At 33.1% G+C, this 21,820-nt stretch overlaps 1 protein-coding gene across 4 annotated transcripts in view; it reads right to left on the minus strand.

Annotated features, from left to right (window-relative positions):
- LOC143343592 (ras-specific guanine nucleotide-releasing factor 1) overlaps nucleotides 1-20,214 on the minus strand; it is a 74,085-nt gene extending 53,871 nt beyond the window's left edge. For all 4 annotated transcript variants that reach the window (XM_076768636.1, XM_076768634.1, XM_076768635.1 and 1 more), the window contains exons 1-4: nucleotides 19,880-20,214; nucleotides 4,037-4,229; nucleotides 2,096-2,226; nucleotides 965-1,081 (exon numbers count right to left, since the gene is read on the minus strand). In XM_076768636.1, coding sequence (XP_076624751.1) covers nucleotides 965-1,081; nucleotides 2,096-2,226; nucleotides 4,037-4,064 — 276 coding nt within the window. In that variant the 5' untranslated portion in view covers nucleotides 4,065-4,229; nucleotides 19,880-20,214. The remainder of the gene's footprint in view (nucleotides 1-964; nucleotides 1,082-2,095; nucleotides 2,227-4,036; nucleotides 4,230-19,879) is intronic.
- Nucleotides 20,215-21,820: the final 1,606 nt, after the last annotated feature.

The following is a 21,820-nucleotide window of genomic DNA, read 5'->3' on the forward strand; positions in this document are numbered from 1 at the left end:
AATATTATATTACATCCATTTTTAATTTCCTGCTCTTCATTTTACCTAGTCTAATCCGGCGGAGGGCTTCAAAACTTCGCGTAAAATAATAAACAAAACGCCAGCTTTCGTGCACTTTGTTAGGTTTCTGTAACAACGATGGTTTTTTGAATCTGTAAAAATTGTACAAATTAATAATCTTGAAAAAATTACCAATCATAGTTACTCTTCTAAACCAAACAATTTCTTCCTCAAACATTGGTTCGTACTGTAAAAAAATAGAACAAAATTAGTTTTGATTTCGATGATTTTAAGATCATTTTTAAATGATATTAACACTCGTTAAAAGATATTTTCATTTTTAAATCAACTTTGTGCCCAAAGTGTCGTTTTAAATTAAACATTTATCGGCCTAATACTAGAACGCTCCTTTATAAAGAATAAAACATCTCGATTAATTACTAAAGAATACAGAGTTCCACTTCTATAAATAGAGATAACCATTTAACTTTTTCTAATGTAATTTCTTTCTTCTACTGTTTTATCCCTGTAGCCCGACCCGGTTGTGCACGAAAGTTATAAAGTAATCTCCATGTTAATGACTCGATAAATTGGGAATGAATAATTTTCATCGTGGTGGGAAATTTGTCGGCTCTACGCCGCTGCACATTAGTAAATAATTCAGTTGGTTAATTCTACGACTAGGATGGGGTTTTCCTAGAACGTTGCTGCATCGCTTGTTACGTAACAAATCGTTTTCTCTGCAACGTTTACGACAGTCAATGCGTCGAAACAAATTCAGTGTTCGAAAATGGTTTCTAACTGTTCGTGCTATCGCAATTAATTACTCTGCGCGTTGTAAATCGCTCTTTGAAGAATTCAACCTCGCTTTACACCGAGAGGTATTTACTCAACATTTGTCGAACAGATTTATCACGTACACAGATCTGACACTACACGAAAACTAAAAGCTGCCAACACCTACCTGTTTGTCGGGCTCCTTGCCTTTGACGGTGATCAGACGATCGCAATAGCATCCTTCCAACATAATGACGCCGTTGGGTCTCGAACAGTGTTCGTTCTCGTAGTAAAACAACAAATTCTAAAACACACAAATACGACAAGCTCGTGGAAGAAACAATAAAGATACTCCAACACGAAATTCTAATAATTTATATAAGGAAAAGTATACAAAATTGTATTAGCGTTAACAGTGTTCGATTTTGGATCAAAGACAACTGGCAGATCCAAATTTTTGCTTTAAAGCGAGGTACTACTGTACGTATGTTATTCTGCTCAAATATAAATTGTCTTCTAGCAAATTAGCTAGCTCGTCTTATTCTAAGCTTTGAGTTTGGTAACTATCGTGTTCTTTAATTATCAATTGAACTTACAAAGAATGTCAATGGGTCCTCGAAGTCGTTAGAAAAGTATTTATGGAAGTTCTCATAATCCAAAGAAGGCAAAAGAAATATTTCAGTGTGAATCTTTGTTTCTTATATCGTGTTAGACCTGCCATTTGTTTTGAACATGTTTTAAAGGCGAGTTTTGACAAATATTTGCAAACTGCATTAATAACAGCAGGAACAGAGAATTGATTACAATTCCAGATTTAAAGAGAGGTTGGAAATGGAAAATCGAGGAGTGGCAGATGGGAAACTCTTACACGCTCTCAGTAAAAACTTTTCTTCGCGACTTTCGCGGGTAACTCGCGAAAAAACGGTGTTAATCGAAGCTTCATCCTCCGCGAACTTTACGACATGGCTCGAAGGTGTTCTCAAGAAACTTTCGAATGAATTGAAGAAACTACAGAGTTTGCAACTTTTTCCCCCAGGCAAATCACAGTTTGCTCGATAACGCGTAAAATGTTTTGCCTCGAATCGCGAGGTGATGGTATTATGTGTATGTAACGACTAATTTTAACTAGAGTTTTATAGAACTTTTAATTAATTTTTGCGTCGCTGGAATGGTTCCTTTAATCGTTGGTTTCAGACAGGTGACGAAAAATATTTCATATAATTTACTGTATATTTAACTGCGGTTAATGCGTTTAAAAGCTGCGAGGATTCCCGCTCTATAAACGAAATTAAAAGAGGTCAAGTATAAGCTAACTCACCTGATATAAAACGAACCATCGTAATTGCCACTTTGCCAAGTCGGCGGTCCGCTTGTGCAAATATCCCGTCATGGAATGGTCGTCCTGCGCCTTCTCAGAGATCATGATGAGCTGAGAATCGTTCACCCTCACTGCAAACACACGACGAATATTCTGTGTAAAATATACGTTTATCATCATCGAGTCCAGTATCCTTTATTCAAACTACCCGCCATTATATTGTTATTTTAAACCTAACCTAACCTTTTCAGTTATCCGTCCACCATTTTGGTGTGGACTCATAGCGTATTGGTCCCCACAGTGATATTACTGTCTAATTTATAAGTATTTGTATTCTTAAGTTCAACCCATATGCCACAGTGGTTAATTTTATGAATTTACAGTGGACAAAATGGAAATATTGATGTTTGGAAAAAGGTTTATAACCGTTCATGTGCTTATTGCAAATTGTATTTATTTGTAACTTAATCTAAGTTCTCCAGTTATCTATCCGCCATTTTAATGTTGACTCATAGAGTATTGGTCCCCACAGTGGTATTACTGTCTAATTTATAAGTATTTGCATTCTTAAATTCGACCCACACACCACAATGGCTAATTTTATGAATTTATAGTGGACAAAATGGAAATATTGATGTTTGGAAAACGGTTTATAACCATCCATATTCTTAAGCCATGTGTAATGCCTGACTTTGTTCAAGATGTCTTCGTTGCAAAGTAAATAACGTTGTGTTTGCTTAGAAACTTGATATAGGTTACTATAGCGAAGTATTAGCCTGTACACTCTGCGACAAAAGGATAATACACAGTGTAAACATAACTTTGGCGAATTTGTGAAACAACGTTGCATTGCTTTCAAGATTTATATTTAATAAAAATAACGAAATACTTTAGTAAAAATGAATATTTGTTACATATTTCGAGCATGACTCTATAAAGATTTTAAAAACTTGTATAAAAATTAATTTTCACCTTGAAACTTGAAATCGAATTTGCTTTTAATTTTGCATATTCTGCATCGTAAAAAGGGAATAAATATTAAAAAGGTACAATCAATTTTCTCGTAAAAACGTATCGTTTTGTGTGTTTTGAAGTAGCATTTTTGTGTTATGTTTTCGGAACTCGACGGGGAATATAGTTGAATATGATTGCACGGAACTACTATACAGAATATTCAATATCTCCGTGCAGTAGAGAGGAGAACTCTCCACGAAATATCAAATAAAAACATGAAATAAAAATACTCTCCATTACAAGTTCTGTTTTCGAGAAAGTAAGTGTAAACATCTGTCGCGCGTGTTTCCATATAACTACGTATAAACAAGTCGATAACAGACTCGCGTTACAAATAACATTTTTAAATTTTAAAATTTCGAAAATGTACTCATATTCTTTCCGAAGAAAAACTGATCTCCTTTCTATTGCAAATTGTTCAATGGCAGTATTTATCGAAACAATCGTAAATTACTTTGTTATTAAATTGTAAATTGATTCGAGAATTTGTTGGTCTACGCGATAGCCAGGATTTCGAAGTTTAGCCATTAAATTAAGCGGAAAATTTAGACACCTGAATTTCACCCCTAATCAATACGTATGACAGACGCTGCATTATAATTAGAACGTCGAATCGATTTAAAATAACTGTTCCCGGCTATTAATACGAGAATCATCTTCTACGGAATTCCTCATCAAAATGAACATATAATTAATTTTACGATATTGAGCAATTTAAGGGACGAAAATTACTGCTGTAGAAATTGTGTTGCAGACTTGTATTTTCCTTTTTCTACGTGATTCTTTTTAATGTAAATTAGAAAATTAATTTAAAATATAAAAATACGGAATGAAATTTCGATGAGAATTACTACATTAAATTGATCAAACTATTTGTGTAAAATGAAAATAAATATTTGCGTGGCTGTGATTTAATTCGTAACTCACCGGTTCTTTGCATCTTCGGGCTGAGCATGATCACAGGTAAGTAGTGTTAGTTGTCCGATATTTCTTACATGCGATGGGATAGCGTAGAAAATAACACCGTGCTGTCGTGTACGCTGAGGACGTTTATCGCGTCGCAAGAGTACCTTAGGAACTCCAATTTCTTCGGTTTCTTCGAACAAGTCCTTCCACGGATCTAATAAGACAACCAGAAAAATAACCCTTTAACGTTTTTTTTATCGATGAAAACCGTAAAATTATTTCCACGACACTCGACTTTCGTTTCGTAACCTTCTTCTTGAACTAACAACGTATTAAATTCTTCTAAATTAATAATAAATACAAATGTCACATTTTTCACACCCTCAAAAACAAAAGACGTAATTAACTCTGAAATGAGGTCTGAGAGATCTAGTATACCTCCATTGAAGAACATCCTGTTTTACTACATTTTGTATGTACATTTCTTTAAATAGGTTTAAACAAATTAAATAGACGACTTATTTTAGTTATATCGATCGATAGGAGAAGGTTTCTTGTTTCTGTTTTTTCCTGTCGTTAATATACATTTATTTATGATCTACAGGCAATTAACGTTTACCATTATTATCGTTTTTACTGTCCTCCGTTTGAAAACACGTAGCTTGCCATTCAATGGGGCATCCTTTAACAACGTTGAAAGTATGTTTCGCAAGAAATCATAACGAAAAAGCTAAAACCTGGGAAGCAGGTATTCTGTGAGACCATTAGAGAGCTAAAGGGCGCGAACTTTCTGTTACAAGCGTATTTAAGACTGACAGAAATAGCTGCCGTCAGCGTCTGCTTTTATTAGTGGTGCAAGGCTATTTTACTTCGACCCAGAGAGCTTCGATTCTATGTTAAAAAATAATATAAAAAGAAAATGAAACAGAAATATGAAAGCACATTGGAGGTCCAGGCGATAGCCTCAAGTGTAATTAATATCTTGGACTACGTATGTTTATTCTCGTGGTGTAATAGTTAAAATCGAGACAAATTCATTAATTCTGTAGGAAAGGATGTTTAAATTCGAAATATTTAATATTATTCAAATAAAAGAATTGCACGCTCTAAAATTGCTATTGCTTAAAATTCTTGCTCGATTTAGACAAAACTAGATTAAATTAGAGTCGAGATTCTAAACTGAAAGTCGATCAAAGTCTAAAATAACTTACTTAATTTTCGGTCCAAACGTCAACGACAATTTTCTATTGATAAAATTCCGAGATCTCAGCCTCCACGTTTTACATAATAATAAATTAACCCCCCTATTACACGAATTCTATTTTATTTTTCATAAAATTATGAAAAGAAATTAATCCTTGAATCTTTATACGCTCACGAATAATTGATATTCAAATTAAATGATAAATGTTAAATTTCTTTGCTCAACTATACAGGGTGTTCGACCATACCAGAAAAACTTTAATGAGAGATTCTAGAAGTCAAAATAAGACGAAAATCAAGAATACTAATTTGTTGATGGAGGCTTCGTTAAAAAGTTATTAACGTTTAAAGTTCCGCCCGTACTGAATTTTTTTCTAAAAAAGGAGTAGGAATTCGGGGGTATGTCTGTTCACCAAAAATTATTGTAATTGACCCCCGCAACTAAAAATAATTTTTCCAGAACAATTTGAAATTTCTTTTTTCAGTCGAAAAATTTCACACCTTCTCGAATTTTTTTCTAGAAAGTGGGTAGGATTTCGGAGGTATGTCTATTCACCAAAAATGATTGTAATTGACCCCCGCAACCGAAAATAATTTTTTTAGAATTAATTAAAAATTTTTTTTTCGTCGAAAAATTTAGGCACCTACTCCTTGTCGATTTTTCTTAAAAATTCCTTTTTCATTTTTAGTAATTTTGTTTGACGCCCTACAGAAAAGTTGTCTAATACTTTTTTGTAGGTACCCATGAGCTTTACTTTAGAAAAAAGTTTCATTGAAATATATTCACAATTCTAGGAGTTATGGCTGTTTGAAAATTGGACCATTTTTATGGGGTTTTTCTCATTTTGCGAGGTCAAGGACCAACTTTTCGAATATTTTTGCGATTTGTACATATTCTCCACCAAAATACGCGTAGTTTGCTTTTTTAAACATTAAAATCGTCCAATCCGTTCAGAAGTTATGACGGTTTAAAGATTCGCATGAAAATTCGGGTAGACATTTCTGGCCAGAAATTATATTTTCGGTAAACAATTTTTTTCTCGAAAATGCGTAGGATTTCGGGGGTATGTATAATGACCAAAAATGATTGTAATTGACCCCTGCAACTAAAAATAATTTTTTTAGAACGATTTGAAATTTTTCAATTTTGTCGAAAAATTTCACATCTACTCAAATTTTTTTCTCGAAACTGGGTAGGATTTCGGAGGTATGTCTATTCACCAAAAATGCTTGTAATTGACCCGTGTAAATAAATATAATTTTTCCAGAACGATTTGAAATTTTTGAATTTAATTGTTAATAACTTTTTAACGAAGCCTCCATCAACAAATTGGTATTCTTGATTTTCGTCTTATTTTGGCCTTTAGAATCCCCCATTAAAATTTTTCCCAGGGGTGGCGGAATACTCTGTATAGGGATTCTTTTTGTTGGAATCCTGATTGGTTGCATCATGCAACAGAGAAGTTAAAAAATAGCAAAGCTTGTCGGTGCGTTTCTTCTTTTAAGAAAAGTTTTAAAAAAGTTGCTTAGCAGAAACAGATGGCTACCAGCAAAGAAGCGTTTCGTTCTGTTGGCGTACTCATCAGTAAGGCTAATCGAGCAACTTGTAAACTTTTCTTAAAAGATAAAACACACCAGCACACGTAGTTGTTCGTAAGTTATTATAATCTCTGGAGGTCGAAGCATACTGATATATTTTATTAACTGTCGACAGATCGAGTTAAACCTCCAGATAATACCGAGACTAGTCGCTTAATACCAGGTCCCACAGGCTCGTTAAACAGTTGTCTCCTACGTAAGAGTCCTTTCTGGACTTGCATAATTGCGTTTATGGCTAGATTTGCTTTGGATTATCCTTTGCGATGAGTTTCACTAGCAACTCAATAAAATAACGTTTCCACTAGATATTTTCTAATTCCATTAAAAAAAATTTGAAACTCTCCATTTTTACTTTTCGATCTATGAGAAAAGCAAGCATCGTTTTACTGAAAAATACGTTTCTGCGACTCCTGACCATTTTTTTTATTGCTAAAAAGTAATTATTTTGAACGTATTTAGATATAAATTTCAATAGAACATTATATTAAAGTTCTATGCATAATTAGACATTTAGCAAAGTAAACAATCAATTCACACAATTGTCATCTGCGAGCAGAAGATTAAAATTTGCAATTCAACGATAATTTTCTATTAATGAAATTCTGATATTTCAGCCGCCATACTTTTGATAACGATAATCTGTTGGAAAATATTAAGTAATTAGGTAATTAATTTATTCACGTCTAGGATGCATTTATTAAAATATTAAAATTTTATTACTATAAAATTGTCATTGATATCTGGATTGCAAATTCGTATGTGAGCCACTGCCCATGCATGTAAATTGTTGAGGTTATGTTTCGAAAACAGCTTGCGGCTGTATACTGAAGAAAGTAGGTCAGTCATGAATGGAATTCAGATACAGTGATTAGAATTTTGGGCAAAGATTATTTCGCGATTAATCTAAATTGCGTATTGCATTTACTAATAATTAATACCCTTAGTATCACGAAAAGGCATCTTTTGGGCAAAAATATGAATTTATATCAGATTCCATTACACAGTATTACTAAATAATCATATATACATATTACATATATGTTTACGTAATAAAGATAATTAATAATAATAATAATTATTATGTAGACTCATTACTCCATATTTTGTAAATTTTGGTTCATCAGTAATTAAAATAAATCCTACAATAGTAGACAGCTTGTTACCACTACATCCAACGATACTAAATTTACCAAAATTTATTGGTCCAGAATCCATATAAAGAATATTTTTTTTTTTTTAAATGACAAGAAACGGTACTTGTGTATGTATCAATCGCCTCATTGTAATTTGCGAAATTTTACACATGGATGTTCTCTTAATGGTTCCCTCAGGGTTTGCAGAAACCTCGTTAAGAATTATATCTTCCAGTCGAGGCGTATAGACACGGTTCTTGGTCGTCAACGATCATTTCCTCCCAACTGAAATGTTCCAAATTCTCTAAGACAGCGATTCTTAATCCTTTTAAGCTCGCAACACCGTCTGGGGGAATTCTTAATCTTTTTTGAGGCTAATAACACAGTTTATGAAGAAAGAAGAATGTACGAAGTAACAGAAAATTTGTCCTGCGTTAAAACTATTTTCGTATAACATCATCGAAACAAAATATAATAGACGACACGTTATAGTTACACTTTTAAAAATAACAAAAATATTTTAAAAATCAAAGGAATTCCTTGCAAGATTCTTGTGATTTTTAAAAATAAAATTTACGTGAAAATGAATACATTTATCGTCTCTACGGTTCCAACGTACGCTTTTCAATCACTTCGTGTACATGTACGATCGCAAAGGGTTGCAACGATCCATTCAACCCCGTAAGCATAAAACAGAATTCCAACAAACGGTCGTCGAAGCGTTCAATCGCTATTTACTCCGCCGTTTGTTTCGCGGGTATCGTAGAACTTTCAATCCACGGGCCACGCGTGGCGTAATGAAACAAATCATTGAAATAAGGGAATATTTATTTTAAGGATCGAACTTTCCGTTTACCGTCGCCATCTTTCTTCCTTTCGTCGTCGTTCGTCGCTCGATACGAAATAAAATGAACACCGTCGCTTGTCGGAATATTTCCAACGAGCACGGAGAGGATTAACTGATTTTTATTTATTGGAATATTCATTTATTTGCCGACAAATCCCCGTGTCCACACTGCGACTGTATCTCGCAGAATTTCATTAAACGCGCATTATTATTTATTACCCCTCGACGTCGAGACGAATTTTTATTTTTAATTTCGTCGAAAAAGATCAAATGATACGTTGTCCTTTATTGTTAGATCTACCCGGAGAGTTTCGACCATTCTTTAACTAAAAATAATCTGAGAATAATCTTTTTGTTTTATAATTGTAATAGATCGCACTTTGACGTTCGACGTGTAATTTATTTAGCAAAAGCAACTTTGAAATTAAAACTTTTAACATAATATTAAATCGTTTTCATATATTTGTAAGTACAACCTGTATTTACTCACAGCCAGCAGCTTCTAATTATCCTATAAACGACGATATACGGTAATTCGATAGATCCAATAGCATGTTTTGAATTACTACGGAAGATCGGATAGAAAAAAAACTATTATCCCAAGGAACTGATCAAATGCAATGTCACAAATTTTAAATTGCACGCACGTGTATTATTAATATAAAATAAAAAACCTGAATATTTTTAATTTTTTTATAACTCGTACAATCTTTTGTCCAACCGTAGTAATAATGAAATAATTTTGTCGATCTAAAATACAATATAGTATCGTCCAAAGAATTTTTCACGTTCTGGTACAAATTTCCCAATTTTGCTTCTACGGCGTCGATCATCGGAAAATTCTTTTATCGAGAACGTTCTGTCTCCTTTTATGATTTCCAATAATCGACGTTCCAGCGAACGTCGTGTAAGACAGGAAATAAATCGGAGCGGCGATTCGTTTATCCGCCAGTAAATCGTCGTTGAAAGAAAAATGTCAGGAATATTGTATCTGTTCGCGAATACCAGCGAAAGTTCGGGAACGTTGGAACAATTAGGATCTGATCACCGGAAATACGGTCCGCTTTATCGTGGCGACCACCGGACAATAGCCAATCAGTGCTCGACTATGACAATACGGGAACATCGATCACCATTCGCGCCAAATTGTCGGATAAGGTGCACAAAGAAAACATCGATGGAGAAAAAATTCTATTGCCTCGACGATACCAATTACTAACTTAATTCTTCTCTTTGAATCCGTTTAAATCGAAAGCGAATGTTTCAGACCTCGTGGAACGTACGAATATTTGTATTCATCATCGATCGAACGTTGTTATTATAAATGACGAACAATAAAATGAAATATTGTGAATGATATAAAAGAAAGGAAAATTGTTTAAATTTTGATGATAAACTATCGAGAAAACGTGATGTACGATATTAAAAAAGAAGAAATATAAGGAAATGCTTGCGATGTGATGTTCGAATACTTCCGTTAATTTATCAAGTAAAAATGAAATGTTCCTAAAGTACTAAAGTCTCGATGACCTTATTTTACACCCTTTATGTCGAGAATGACTCAAGGGATCGATTTATGTAAAAATATCAAACGGTTCCATTTAAGGACCGTGTTAGAAAATCTAATTGCACCTTTATTTGGAGGTGTAATTAATTTGTGAAATATTTTTATTGAAAATGAAAATTCTATTATAGTAGAATAAATATTTATTCTATATTTATTTGATAAACAAATTATGGATAGGGATGTAATTGATTTATAAAATATTTTTATTCAAAATAAAGATTGCGTTATAGTAAAATGAATGTTTAATAAATTAATTATGAATAGACATGAAGTTGTTTTATAAAATAGTTTCACTTGCAATTATAATTATAATAGAGAGATTTTTTTATCCTTGCCTAGAACTGAGCTATAACTTTATAAAAAATGAAATTCTGAATAATTATAGAGCCTGTGAATAACAAGAATTGTAGTTTATAACTTTAACCTGGCCAGTATTAAAATATTATTATAATATAAACTCATTTCAAGTATTTTCTTTGACTTTACAACCATTTTATATTGATCCTTTCCAAGAGCAACGCTTTTCCTGTTATACCTCAGTACCTTTTAGATTATGTAATCTTGTAAATCGTTTCTGAAACGGATCAGAATAAAATGATTTGAACATCAAAGAAAATTCTTGTAACTTCATCGTATAATGAGAACGTAGCATTCCAAAAAGTATGGAAAATCATACATTCTCTTGAATATTGTCGTTCCAGATAGTTCACAAACACTTTTAACTGTTTCAACCCTTAAATACAATTAGTAATAAGGCCTTTATAATGTCACCAATATCGAGGAATATTTTTATGTAATTTTTAAATTTTATTATTTTAATATACAGGGTGTTCGGCCACCCCTGGGAAAAATTTTAATGGAGGATTCTAGAGGCCAAAATAGGACGAAAATCAAGAATACCAATTTGTTGATGAAGGCTTCGTTAAACAGTTATTAACGTTTAAAGTTCCGACCGCACTGAATTTTTTTCTCGAAACTGGGTAGGATTTCGGGAGTATGTTTATTCACCAAAAATGATTGTAATTGACCCCTGCAACTAAAAATAATTTTTTTAGAACAATTTGAAATTTTTTAATTTTGTCGAAAAATTTAGGCACCTACCCCCCTGTCGATTTTCCTTAAAAATTCGTTTTTCATTTTTAGTAATTTTGTTTGAAGCCCTAGAGAAAAGTTGTCTAATACTTTTTTGTAGGTACCCATGCGCTCTACTTCAGAAAAAAGTTTCATTGAAATATATTCACAATTCTAGGAGTTATGGCTGTTTGAAAATTGGACCATTTTTATGGGGTTTTTCTCATTTTGCTGGGACAAGGACCAACTTTTCGAATATTTTTGCGATTTGTACATATTCTCCACCAAAATACGCGTAGTTTGCTTTTTTAAACATCAAAATCGTCCAATCCGTTCAGAAGTTATGACGTTTTAAAGATTCGCATGAAAATTCGGGCAGACATTTCTGGCCAGAAATTATATTTTCGGTAATGAATTTTTTTCTCGAAACTGAGTAGGATTTCGGGGGTATGTCTGTTGACCAAAAATGCTTGCAATTGACCCCCGCAACTAAAAATAATTTTTCCAGAACGATTTGAAATTTTTGAATTTATTTGTTAATAACTTTTTAACGAAGCCTCCATCAACAAATTGGTATTCTTGATTTTCGTCTTATTTTGGCCTCTAGAATCCTGTATTAAAATTTTTCCCAGGAGTGGCCAAACACCCTGTATACTACACTTTTAGATGCTATTGATTAATGTTCAACAAATTGTATTCTCCATGACCAACAATTTCAAATTTTAACAAATACGTTTACACTCGATTTGTGTACCTTGTGTAATTGACTAAAACTATTTCTGGAGTTACATATCTATAAAGAAAAATATTACTGGCGTGAAATTGCATTCATATTAATTGATATACGAACAACTTATTGCAATTTCCTTTTTTAAATAAACGAGTCTGTACTTTACTTTTAACATTATGACTACAACCTACTTTTAACCTTTATAACTTTGCATTCACACGTCCGACTGACCACGCTGTATATTTAATCCTGTATTTATTTTTATACTACATACCGAGTAATTGAAAAGCAATGCTTATTTGTCATTTATGTAGATATTCTAAAAAAACATGTATACATGTTGTAAAATACCATTTATCATCCGTTTATAAAATATGCAATTCGTACATAGTGGCTATTAGTGGCCATTTTCTGTTTCGTTATCATAATCTTAAATATTTTATCTGTTCTAATATTCCCTTCGCTATCTCAATGAATATATTTAAACTACATTACGTTACATTAAAATTAATCTCTTTTCCATTACGAAAAATACTAGTGAGATTAAAGTTGCTGACGGAAAAAGCTGTTAATAATTTCTGCCCTCGTAAGCTATCCTTTACACTCGTGGAATAATTTAGATTTACTACTGAATTTATCGATGAAACAACCAATGGGAATTACAAGCCACGACGTTTAAATAGACTATGCATACTGTTATCACTATGCCATAACAGAATGAAAGAAAAATTCACTGCAGCAAAATGTTCCGATACTCGCACGTTTACATCGGTGTGTAATTCTAAAGACACTGTCCTTGGCTTTGTTCCTCTTCGTTTCAGAGTTCTATGAAATCTAAAAGGGAATTAATGAAAGAAGAACAAGGCTAATGAAGGTTGACTCGTGTTATTTGTTTACTCATTAATTAATATCTTTAGCGCACATTCTTCGTAATAGTACAAATATGAAATAAACGTATTCCAGTTACTCGTGAAATTTTATTAACAAAAAGAATAGAAAACTTGCCTTGTTATAATTATATATTCTTGCAAATAGACATTCTTCCTATTTATAACGAACGAAAATAAGGACGTTCTAATAATGATTTTTCGATACCGTTGCCTACAAATCACAACTTGTTATTTTAAGAAGAACCTAATTTATTACCCTCGTAATGAACAACACTGCAAAGCAAACAATTCGATCAAATTTTAACTGCCCCTTATATTTATGCACACATCAACAGAATTTCCTACAATAATCCTCTACGCGCAAAACAAACTGTGAATATAGATGACCGGAGATTGTATAATAGTAAAAGATGCAGAGAAAGAAAATATGTTTAGAGTTCTCCATTTTCTGGGGATTTGATTTATAACTATGAGAATTTAAAGCAAGAAGTTAATTTTAACGAGTGGCCAACATCACGTCCATGAACTTCGATAAAATTGTTTAGATAATAAATCAACGAATCTCTGCTTGTTCTAATCAGAGATTAGGCTAATATTAACACATACGGTGTGGGAATATCGTCAGAAATGGTTGCTTTATCAGCTCTTCGCAGAAAGAAATCCAGTGGCTTAAGGTCAGGCGAACGTGCAGGCCATCGAGTATTTGCACAGTGTCTGATCCAATATTGACAACACTTTCCATTTAATACTTCGCAGACTTTTAATAATGCAAGCTGGTCCCGTGTTGATACCAGACTCAGTTTCTTCTAACTTAGAGATTTTTTTTGATCAAAAATTTGTACATCTTTCGCTATTCGAATCGAACGATCCGTGTAGTTTTAATTTTATTTAACATGTTCGTTGCAATGAAAACGAAGGAAAATAGCTGGCGTTGTTACAAGTAATTTCTTATTTTAATATAGCTTATTTCCATATATTTTAGAATTTTTAGTTTTTAAAGTTGGGTAAACTCGATGATCTCGAAATCTCGAAGAATATTATTTGTTCTTCTAAAGAAATAATATTTTTCATATAAAAAAACAATTAAGTAAAATATTTGGATGCTTTGTGCTAGAAATGAAAGTGTCCAAGAACATTTCAAGGCCTTTAATCTGTCTTTATTGGAACGTTATATTTTTTATTTATCTTCTAACGGAGAATTAGAATATCTAATTTCCAAGAAAGTTACGATTCAAGAATTTGCATTTTAACGTACCAAGTTCCGATTTAACCGTACAGAATGATGATCTTGAACCACCCCTTGCATATTCATCTGCATGCTTTCACGTGTGCATATAAAAAGCTTTGAATAATAATAACAATAAATAAACAAGTAATTATAATCAACATCCCCTTAATCGTTTAATACCACATAAAACTTTGTCCACAAAGAGGGGAGAAGAAAGAAAGTTTCCATGGAAAAGTCGATTAGAGGGCGTGGATATTTATTTAAAATTGCCTTAAATTAAATGTTTGGCAGCAATTAGCAGTGGAATCTGATAGGTTACAGACTGTTTTAAACCACAGCGTATATTAAGGAGGAGAAGTGTCAGAATATATTAAGAAAGGGGGAAGAAAAATTTTCAAGAATTAATAAACTATGTTTCTCGCAAAAATAAAGAAGAAAAGTCTATTTCTAGTCTTCTAGTTGCTAATTACGGGAAGAAAATTAGTTAAAGATGTAACACAAATAGTGAAGAATAAAAAGAAAAAAATGATCCTCAAATTCGAATAATGTAATTTCTTTCATAAAATACGAAAGGATGTTTAAGCTTTCCGAAATATACAGATATTTAATTTATTATATTACCGAAATTAATTTAATTTAATCGTTTGCTATTAAGTCGATAATCGATTCTGTGTAAGAGGTGTATTTATTCGAGATCGTAAAAAGCGAATAATAATTCAAATTATTATCATTTAATAAAAGTGACATTAACTCGACGTTTCGTTATGGCTTTAGGGTCCCTTAAGAAGCTTAAATTGTAAAAATACTATGTAAATTAAATTTTTATAATTTAAATTATCGGGGAGGAAATTTTAATAATTCAAATTATTATTATTTAATAAAAGTTACATTAACTCGACGTTTCGTTATGGCTTTAGGGTCCTTTGAGAAGCTTAAATTGTAAGGATACTATTTAAATTAAATTTTTATAATTTAGATTATCCGGGAGGAAATTTTCTAAAAAAAAACAAAACCGCCTATTCTAATCTGTTTAAAAAATTACGAAAGGGCGACAAAATTATTCAGGATCGACGAAATCCACTTCCCTGTGTGAATTTGCTTAAAAATTTTGCATATTCGTAGATCTATAGGGTCGTAATCCTGATGCCAATCCTCCCCTGAGTCTATAGGGGTGGTGTTATGGGGATGAAAGAGCAGCTCTGCGAAAATCAAACTAAATTCGTAACTTTCGAACAATTAAAGATGTTTTAATAAAGTTTACCCAAGAAAATAGAAAAGTAACGCAATTTTCGAACGATACTAAGTTAAAAATCGTCGTAATTATTTTACACGATTTATATAGATCCTTTCGAATATTCCAAGCCAACAGGAAACTATATTTTTGCAAAATCTTATTTCCACTGTATTTCACTTTAGGTTTTCGCTTCACAGAATAAAGTTATTCACGTGTACTTTTATTCGACGTCTTCGTTCGAATATTCTGCAGCGGGTTTAGCGTGAAGGAAATGGTGCTTTAGACATTCTAAAGGCGCACCAAAATACTATATCGTAGCTGCCACGGTAGCACGGAATCCGACGATTCTAGCATCAAAACCATGTTGAAAATAAAGTGCTTTTATACTCGTATATTGAGCAATACTGTAATATTTTTAGCAATGAAAATATAAGACACCACGGACATATTGTTAAAATTGAAAATCTATGTTTGTGATTGTCCCTGTAACTCGTACTATTTTAACCCGGATGAAATTTCGTTCAATTATCTTTCATATCCCTACAGAAAATATAAGCATCCCGTTCAAGGAACAAATAAAAATATTAGAAGACAGCGGGGAAACCTTTTTAAAAATAATAGAATTTCTCCTCAGAATGTAGTTTAGAAGGAAATTCTATTAATAAACGACGGTACAAGTTTTTTTTAAACCTTAGTCGTCCCTTGTGCTCAACTTGTCACGTCCAAAAATATACGTTCCGACACACCTGACCGTCGTTAAAAAAAAAAAAAATGGCGAACCATAAGCCCGCATAATTCGTATCTTCCAATCGCGTGGCGAGCAACGAATCAGCAGCTCGTCCTTGGGAAATGAGAAACAGCTACTCGATCCGAGCGGCAAATACGTGGCATCGAATGGCAACGAAGAAGAAAATTGAGCGGTGAACGGTAAAAATACCGATACGAGATCCGATAAAGCCAAGGGGTGAAACACGAGAAGAAAAGAAGGAAGCGCAATCCGTGGCAGCGTGCGTTCGAGTCTCTGAAACCTCCCAGGTTGCTCTCAATTAGGGTTATGGCTCGACGTACCGCGAATAATAGAAAAATTTAACAACATGTATTCGAATACTGCGAGAGATTTTGATCGAGTAGCCATGTTCGTTTGTTAGGAAAATTTCAAACCATCGATCATTTCAAAATATAGGGTGTTACGCATTTTTCAAGTAAACTAAGTGAAACAAGTAAAACTGAAACTAAAATGTTATATAACAAAAAGTTCATAAATGCCTTGTTAAGAAGCAAAAATATGAACTGTGAAACTCGGTTGAGATTCGGGACATTAAAATAAGAAAAAAAATTTATAATAAAATAAAATCAATCCTTTGAACATAAACTTGAACAATAGTTCAAAATTTTATGACAACAAAAAGTTATCGTCGGAAAAAGAGTACTTCAACGACTAAACTAAACTCTGACAAAGAATTGTTTAAGTTATCCATATAATTCTACGTTAAAAATATTTCTTCGTGCCTCGACTAGCAGCTGCTCTCTTTAAACAATATTTTAGTAAATCTGTTTGTTTAGTAAATAAAAAAACATCACATTTCGTATTTTTGTCATGTGTACTTTTTGTTATAGAACACTTTGATTGTAGAACACACTGTTGAAGTGTGTACGGAAAAATGTGGAACACCCTGTACATACTCTAATAAGCGGCGGTACCATGGTGATTCTACATCAAAAAGTGACTCGAAAATATAGAATAAAATTTCTCCATTCGAGGCTTTGTTTTCAAGAAAAACGAGTTTGCAAATTTATGGGGCACGCGTCGAATTGCCTCGATGCAACGGACTCGTAAAAAAAATGTTTCGTTTTTCGGTTTTTTAGTTGTTATAAAGTAAAGACATTCTTAACAATTTTTAACATTTCAATCGTTTTCTTCTGGTCCATTTTAGAAACAATATAAATACGAGTTAATCTAAAAGAACAGTACGATATAACATAAAGAACAACGTAATAGAATGTAAATACGTTTATATTTTTCTTGCATTGTTAAGTAAGAAAATAAATCCGGATGAAATACCAAAGAACAAAAGGTTTCACAAACATCCATATTTTCACTGAAAACTATACTTCGCAAGCAAATATCATCGACTAAATATGAGTTATCATCAGATGCAAACAAATTACATAATTATATAAACGCCAAGATATTCTTAAAAAATTTCGTTTCATTAGTTTAAAACGTGTTTCATTTTGAATATTTTTGTGGTTATATAACAACAGATTTATATACAAAATATAATTTTAATGCAATGAGCATATCTATAATCTTTTGTTCTTTTTCTTTTCAAAAGAAAACAAAGTTTCTACTAATTTTGATAAATTTTTTAAATTGGAAAATATTGATATTTTTTCGCCTAGGTGACAGTTGTGTAGAAGGAAATGCGAAGTGAAATTGCATAGTACGCACGTGCATAATTACTTACAATTAAATTGTGGCATAAAGGGTCAAAGGGAATGCAGGATACATATGTGTACAAGTTTAATAAGATCCCTGGGGGTGCAGCCTGAGCCTGGAAAAGTGAGTGGTAGTATGTGGAACACTAAAGAGGATACAATTCCTCCTTTGCACCCCCTCCCCCCTCCCCTCTTCTCTTACAAGCATTCATTTTTTAACCATCGAAATGTTTTTATATCTAACAAGACAAAAGCATTTGGTATTACAACACACCACGACATATCTATTTAAATGAAATATTTTTAATTTATTTCTGCCTGTGAAAATGGCATCGTTCCATCACCTGTTTTCACTGTAAATAAAATCCCTTACGAAGTTCGATCGTTCAAACGAAATACAGAATTAAATCTGGGACTGCGTTTCGAGCACCAGAGTTGGAAAATTAGTTTTAATCGATAAAATATTTAAATTTATTGCCAAATATTTTAGCACAGGGTGTCGAAATGAGGGTTCCATCAAAATGTGAAATTCTAGTATAAAGAGTTTGATTCTGTATGCAACAAATATTTCTTGTTTGACTACTCGAAATTTGTACACCCTAATTCGCAACACTGAATCTAAATTCAATGGACAAATTATTAATTCGTACGAAATTCAATATTTATCAAATTTAAAACACCCCTATTTTTTGTTGTTTTACTGTCGATTTTGTAAAGCAGAATAGAACGGAAGTATCCCTTGACGTTTTCTAAAGAAATGCTCAAAGCATTTGTATATTTTGATATTACTTATGAAATGCGAATATCTTAATACGTACAAGAGAAATTTACGTCAATAATTCAATGTTTTCTGTACATAAATATTTAAACTGAGGACTTGCATGTTTCGATATTAATTTTTCAATGTAAAATATAGCAGAATTGCTCTAGTCGAAATCTTTTTATACAAAATAGATTTCACCATAGTTCACCCCCAAATTGTAAGAATATAAATTCACGCAGGATAAAATAAAAATATATATAATTTATCAAAAATTCCTAATTTCCATATCTCAGTATCAATTCCATTTACAGATATCAAGGTAATATTACTATAATTTCCCTAAAACTCAAAATCCCTGTATAGAGAAGTAAAACTCTACAATTTTTCAAAAATTCGACTTTTACTTGCTTCGAAATACCCAATATTATCAACTTTCGAATTAGAGAAAATTGTAAAAATGTAAATTCATGCAGGATAAAATAAAAATATATAATTTATCCAAAACTTCAAACTTCTATATTTTAGTATGAATTTCTTTCTCAGATACCAAGGTAATATTATTATAATTTCCCTAAAAATCAGAATCCTCGCCTAATAAAATAAAATTCTATAATTTTTCCAAAATACGACTTTCGCTAATTTTAAAATACCCAATATTATAAACTTTCGTATTAAGACAAATTGGGAAAATGTGAATTCATTCGGAATAAAATAAAAATATATATAATTTATCAAAAATTCTTAATTTCCATATCTCAGTATCAATCCCCTTCACAAATACCAAGGTAATATTACTATAATTTCCCTAAAAATCAAAACCCTCGCCTAACGAAACAAAATCGTACAATTTTCCCAAAACTCGACTTCTACAAACTTCAAAATACCCAACATTACAAACTCTCGTATCAGGGTATCAATCGAACAGAGCTGATTCACGCTCTTCAACGACTGCTCGATCGTAACAGCCACGCGCAAACACATCATCCGCCAGCGTCCCCGCGGCTCAACAACGGTTCCGTAACAACCGAAACATTTACATTTCCAAGCACCACTCGTCCAGAATAATGACGAACCGTCCCAGCGGTTGCGTAAGAAGTCGTTCGTGCCGCGCGCCGGGGAACATCAAACCGAAACGAGTAAAAGCATTTTCGTCACAGTACCTGTTACTTCTCCCGATATATCTCTCCCCCGGTGTTCCTCCGATGCCGCACCACCTGTTCGTGCTCCAGATTCTCCGTCCCCCACCCCCCTCCACTGCAGCTGTCCTCGTCCGCAGACGTTTAACTATGCCGACGTCGGAGGCTTCGAGTGCCAAACGCGAATCTCCACCTAGGAGACAACCCCGGGGATCAAAAGGGGGATGATTAATCGAACGGCTCGGGCATGGAAAAAACGTAAGCACCGGGTGGCGATTAAACCGTGATCGTTGAGAATACTGTTGGCCCGTTTGCCGGCGCCCGACAGTCTCGTGGTCGAGGATGTTTCGGCGTCGGGGGTCGCGACGTGCCTACCCGACGCGTCGCCACGGGTTCACGGGGCTGCCTCCTCTGCTCTGTCTTTCCTCCAACCCCAGAAGCTGCGCTTACCTGTCACTGCGCACACTCCCGGTGAAAACCACCCCACGTGACAGCATGGGCGGATCTATATGTGGGCTAATTGGGCTACGAGGAATGGGATCAAGTTCAATACGAATCCGTGAATCGATGCGCGGAACCGTCGAGGGCAACGGGACCGCTCGGACGCGATTCTCGACTTCCGTCTCGACGGTTTACCCACGGATAGTTTGACTACGCTCCCCTTACGAGAACTTCGATTTTAACAATCCCCTTTTGCCCTACGTAAAATATTAAGCGTGGATAGTCGATAGTTTGTAAGATATAAATTATTTAAATGGAGGGTTTCTTAATGTTTACAAGATTGATGCGATAAGAACACGTTATTATTATTGTAATTTCAAATTTTCCGCAGTTAATTTATCTAATTTTCGTAAAAATATTAACTTCTATAGTTATAGTAATTAAAGTTATTTTGAACGAGTAAATACATTTAATTTTAACAGAAGCTATAGTTTCTCGAGTTTTGTACAACCCCGATGAGCAGACGCTCAATTGTATAGGATTCTAGATATAACAATGAAAATCACACTCACGTTATTGTCACCAAGTGTCACAATCTGGGGGATGTGTCAAAAAGTAATCGAAAGTCGAAAAATAAGGACCACCCTAGTGGATAGTTAATAGTTTCTAACATATAAATTATTGAAATGGAGCTAAATTTGCTCCTTTTACTCGATTAATTTTAATTTCTTAATATTTAACATATTGGTACAATAAATACACGTTATTATTATTGTAATTTCAAATTTTCTGCAGTTAATTTTTCTAATTTTCATAGTAACATTGTTGAATTCCATAGTTATAGTAATTGAAATTATTTTGATCGAACGAATACATTTTATTTTAGCAGAGGCTCTAATTTTATAAGCCCACATGATAATTCAGTTTTTCAGTTTTTCAAATTTTGTACAACCCCATCGATAAAATTTAATATTAATTCGGTTCGTAAGATTTGGTGTATTTTTTTATTGCAAGAAAATATGTAGACTTAATTGATGTTGCAATACTGTTGAAACTTGGAAAATTGCCTTCTCCCAGACTCTAACGACGCTCACGTACTGCAATCACATACTGAATCGTCTCTTAGTGTCGCGATAGTTATAGAGAAGAGGAACTCAAGTTGGATGAAAATACAGAGTATAAGTTTGTTTGGCGTTCTATAGAAAAGTTGTCTAATACTCTTTTATAGGTACCCATGAAGTCTACTTCAGAAAAGAGTTTCATTGAAATATATTAACTATTGTAGGAGTTATGGACGTTTGAAAATTTGATCACTTTTATGGGGTTTTTCTCACTTTACGGGGTCAAGGGACAACTTTTCCATTATTTTTAGAATTTCTACATATTCTTCACTAAAATACGTGTCATTAAAATCCATCAATCCGTTCAGAAATTATGCTGTTTTAAAGATTCACATGAAATTTCGGGGAACCATTCCAAGCCTCACATTATATGTTTGGTAAAAAATTCTTTTCTCGAAAGTAG

This window comes from Colletes latitarsis, chromosome 7 (assembly GCF_051014445.1).
Source record: "Colletes latitarsis isolate SP2378_abdomen chromosome 7, iyColLati1, whole genome shotgun sequence".
Lineage (NCBI taxonomy): Eukaryota > Metazoa > Arthropoda > Insecta > Hymenoptera > Colletidae > Colletes > Colletes latitarsis.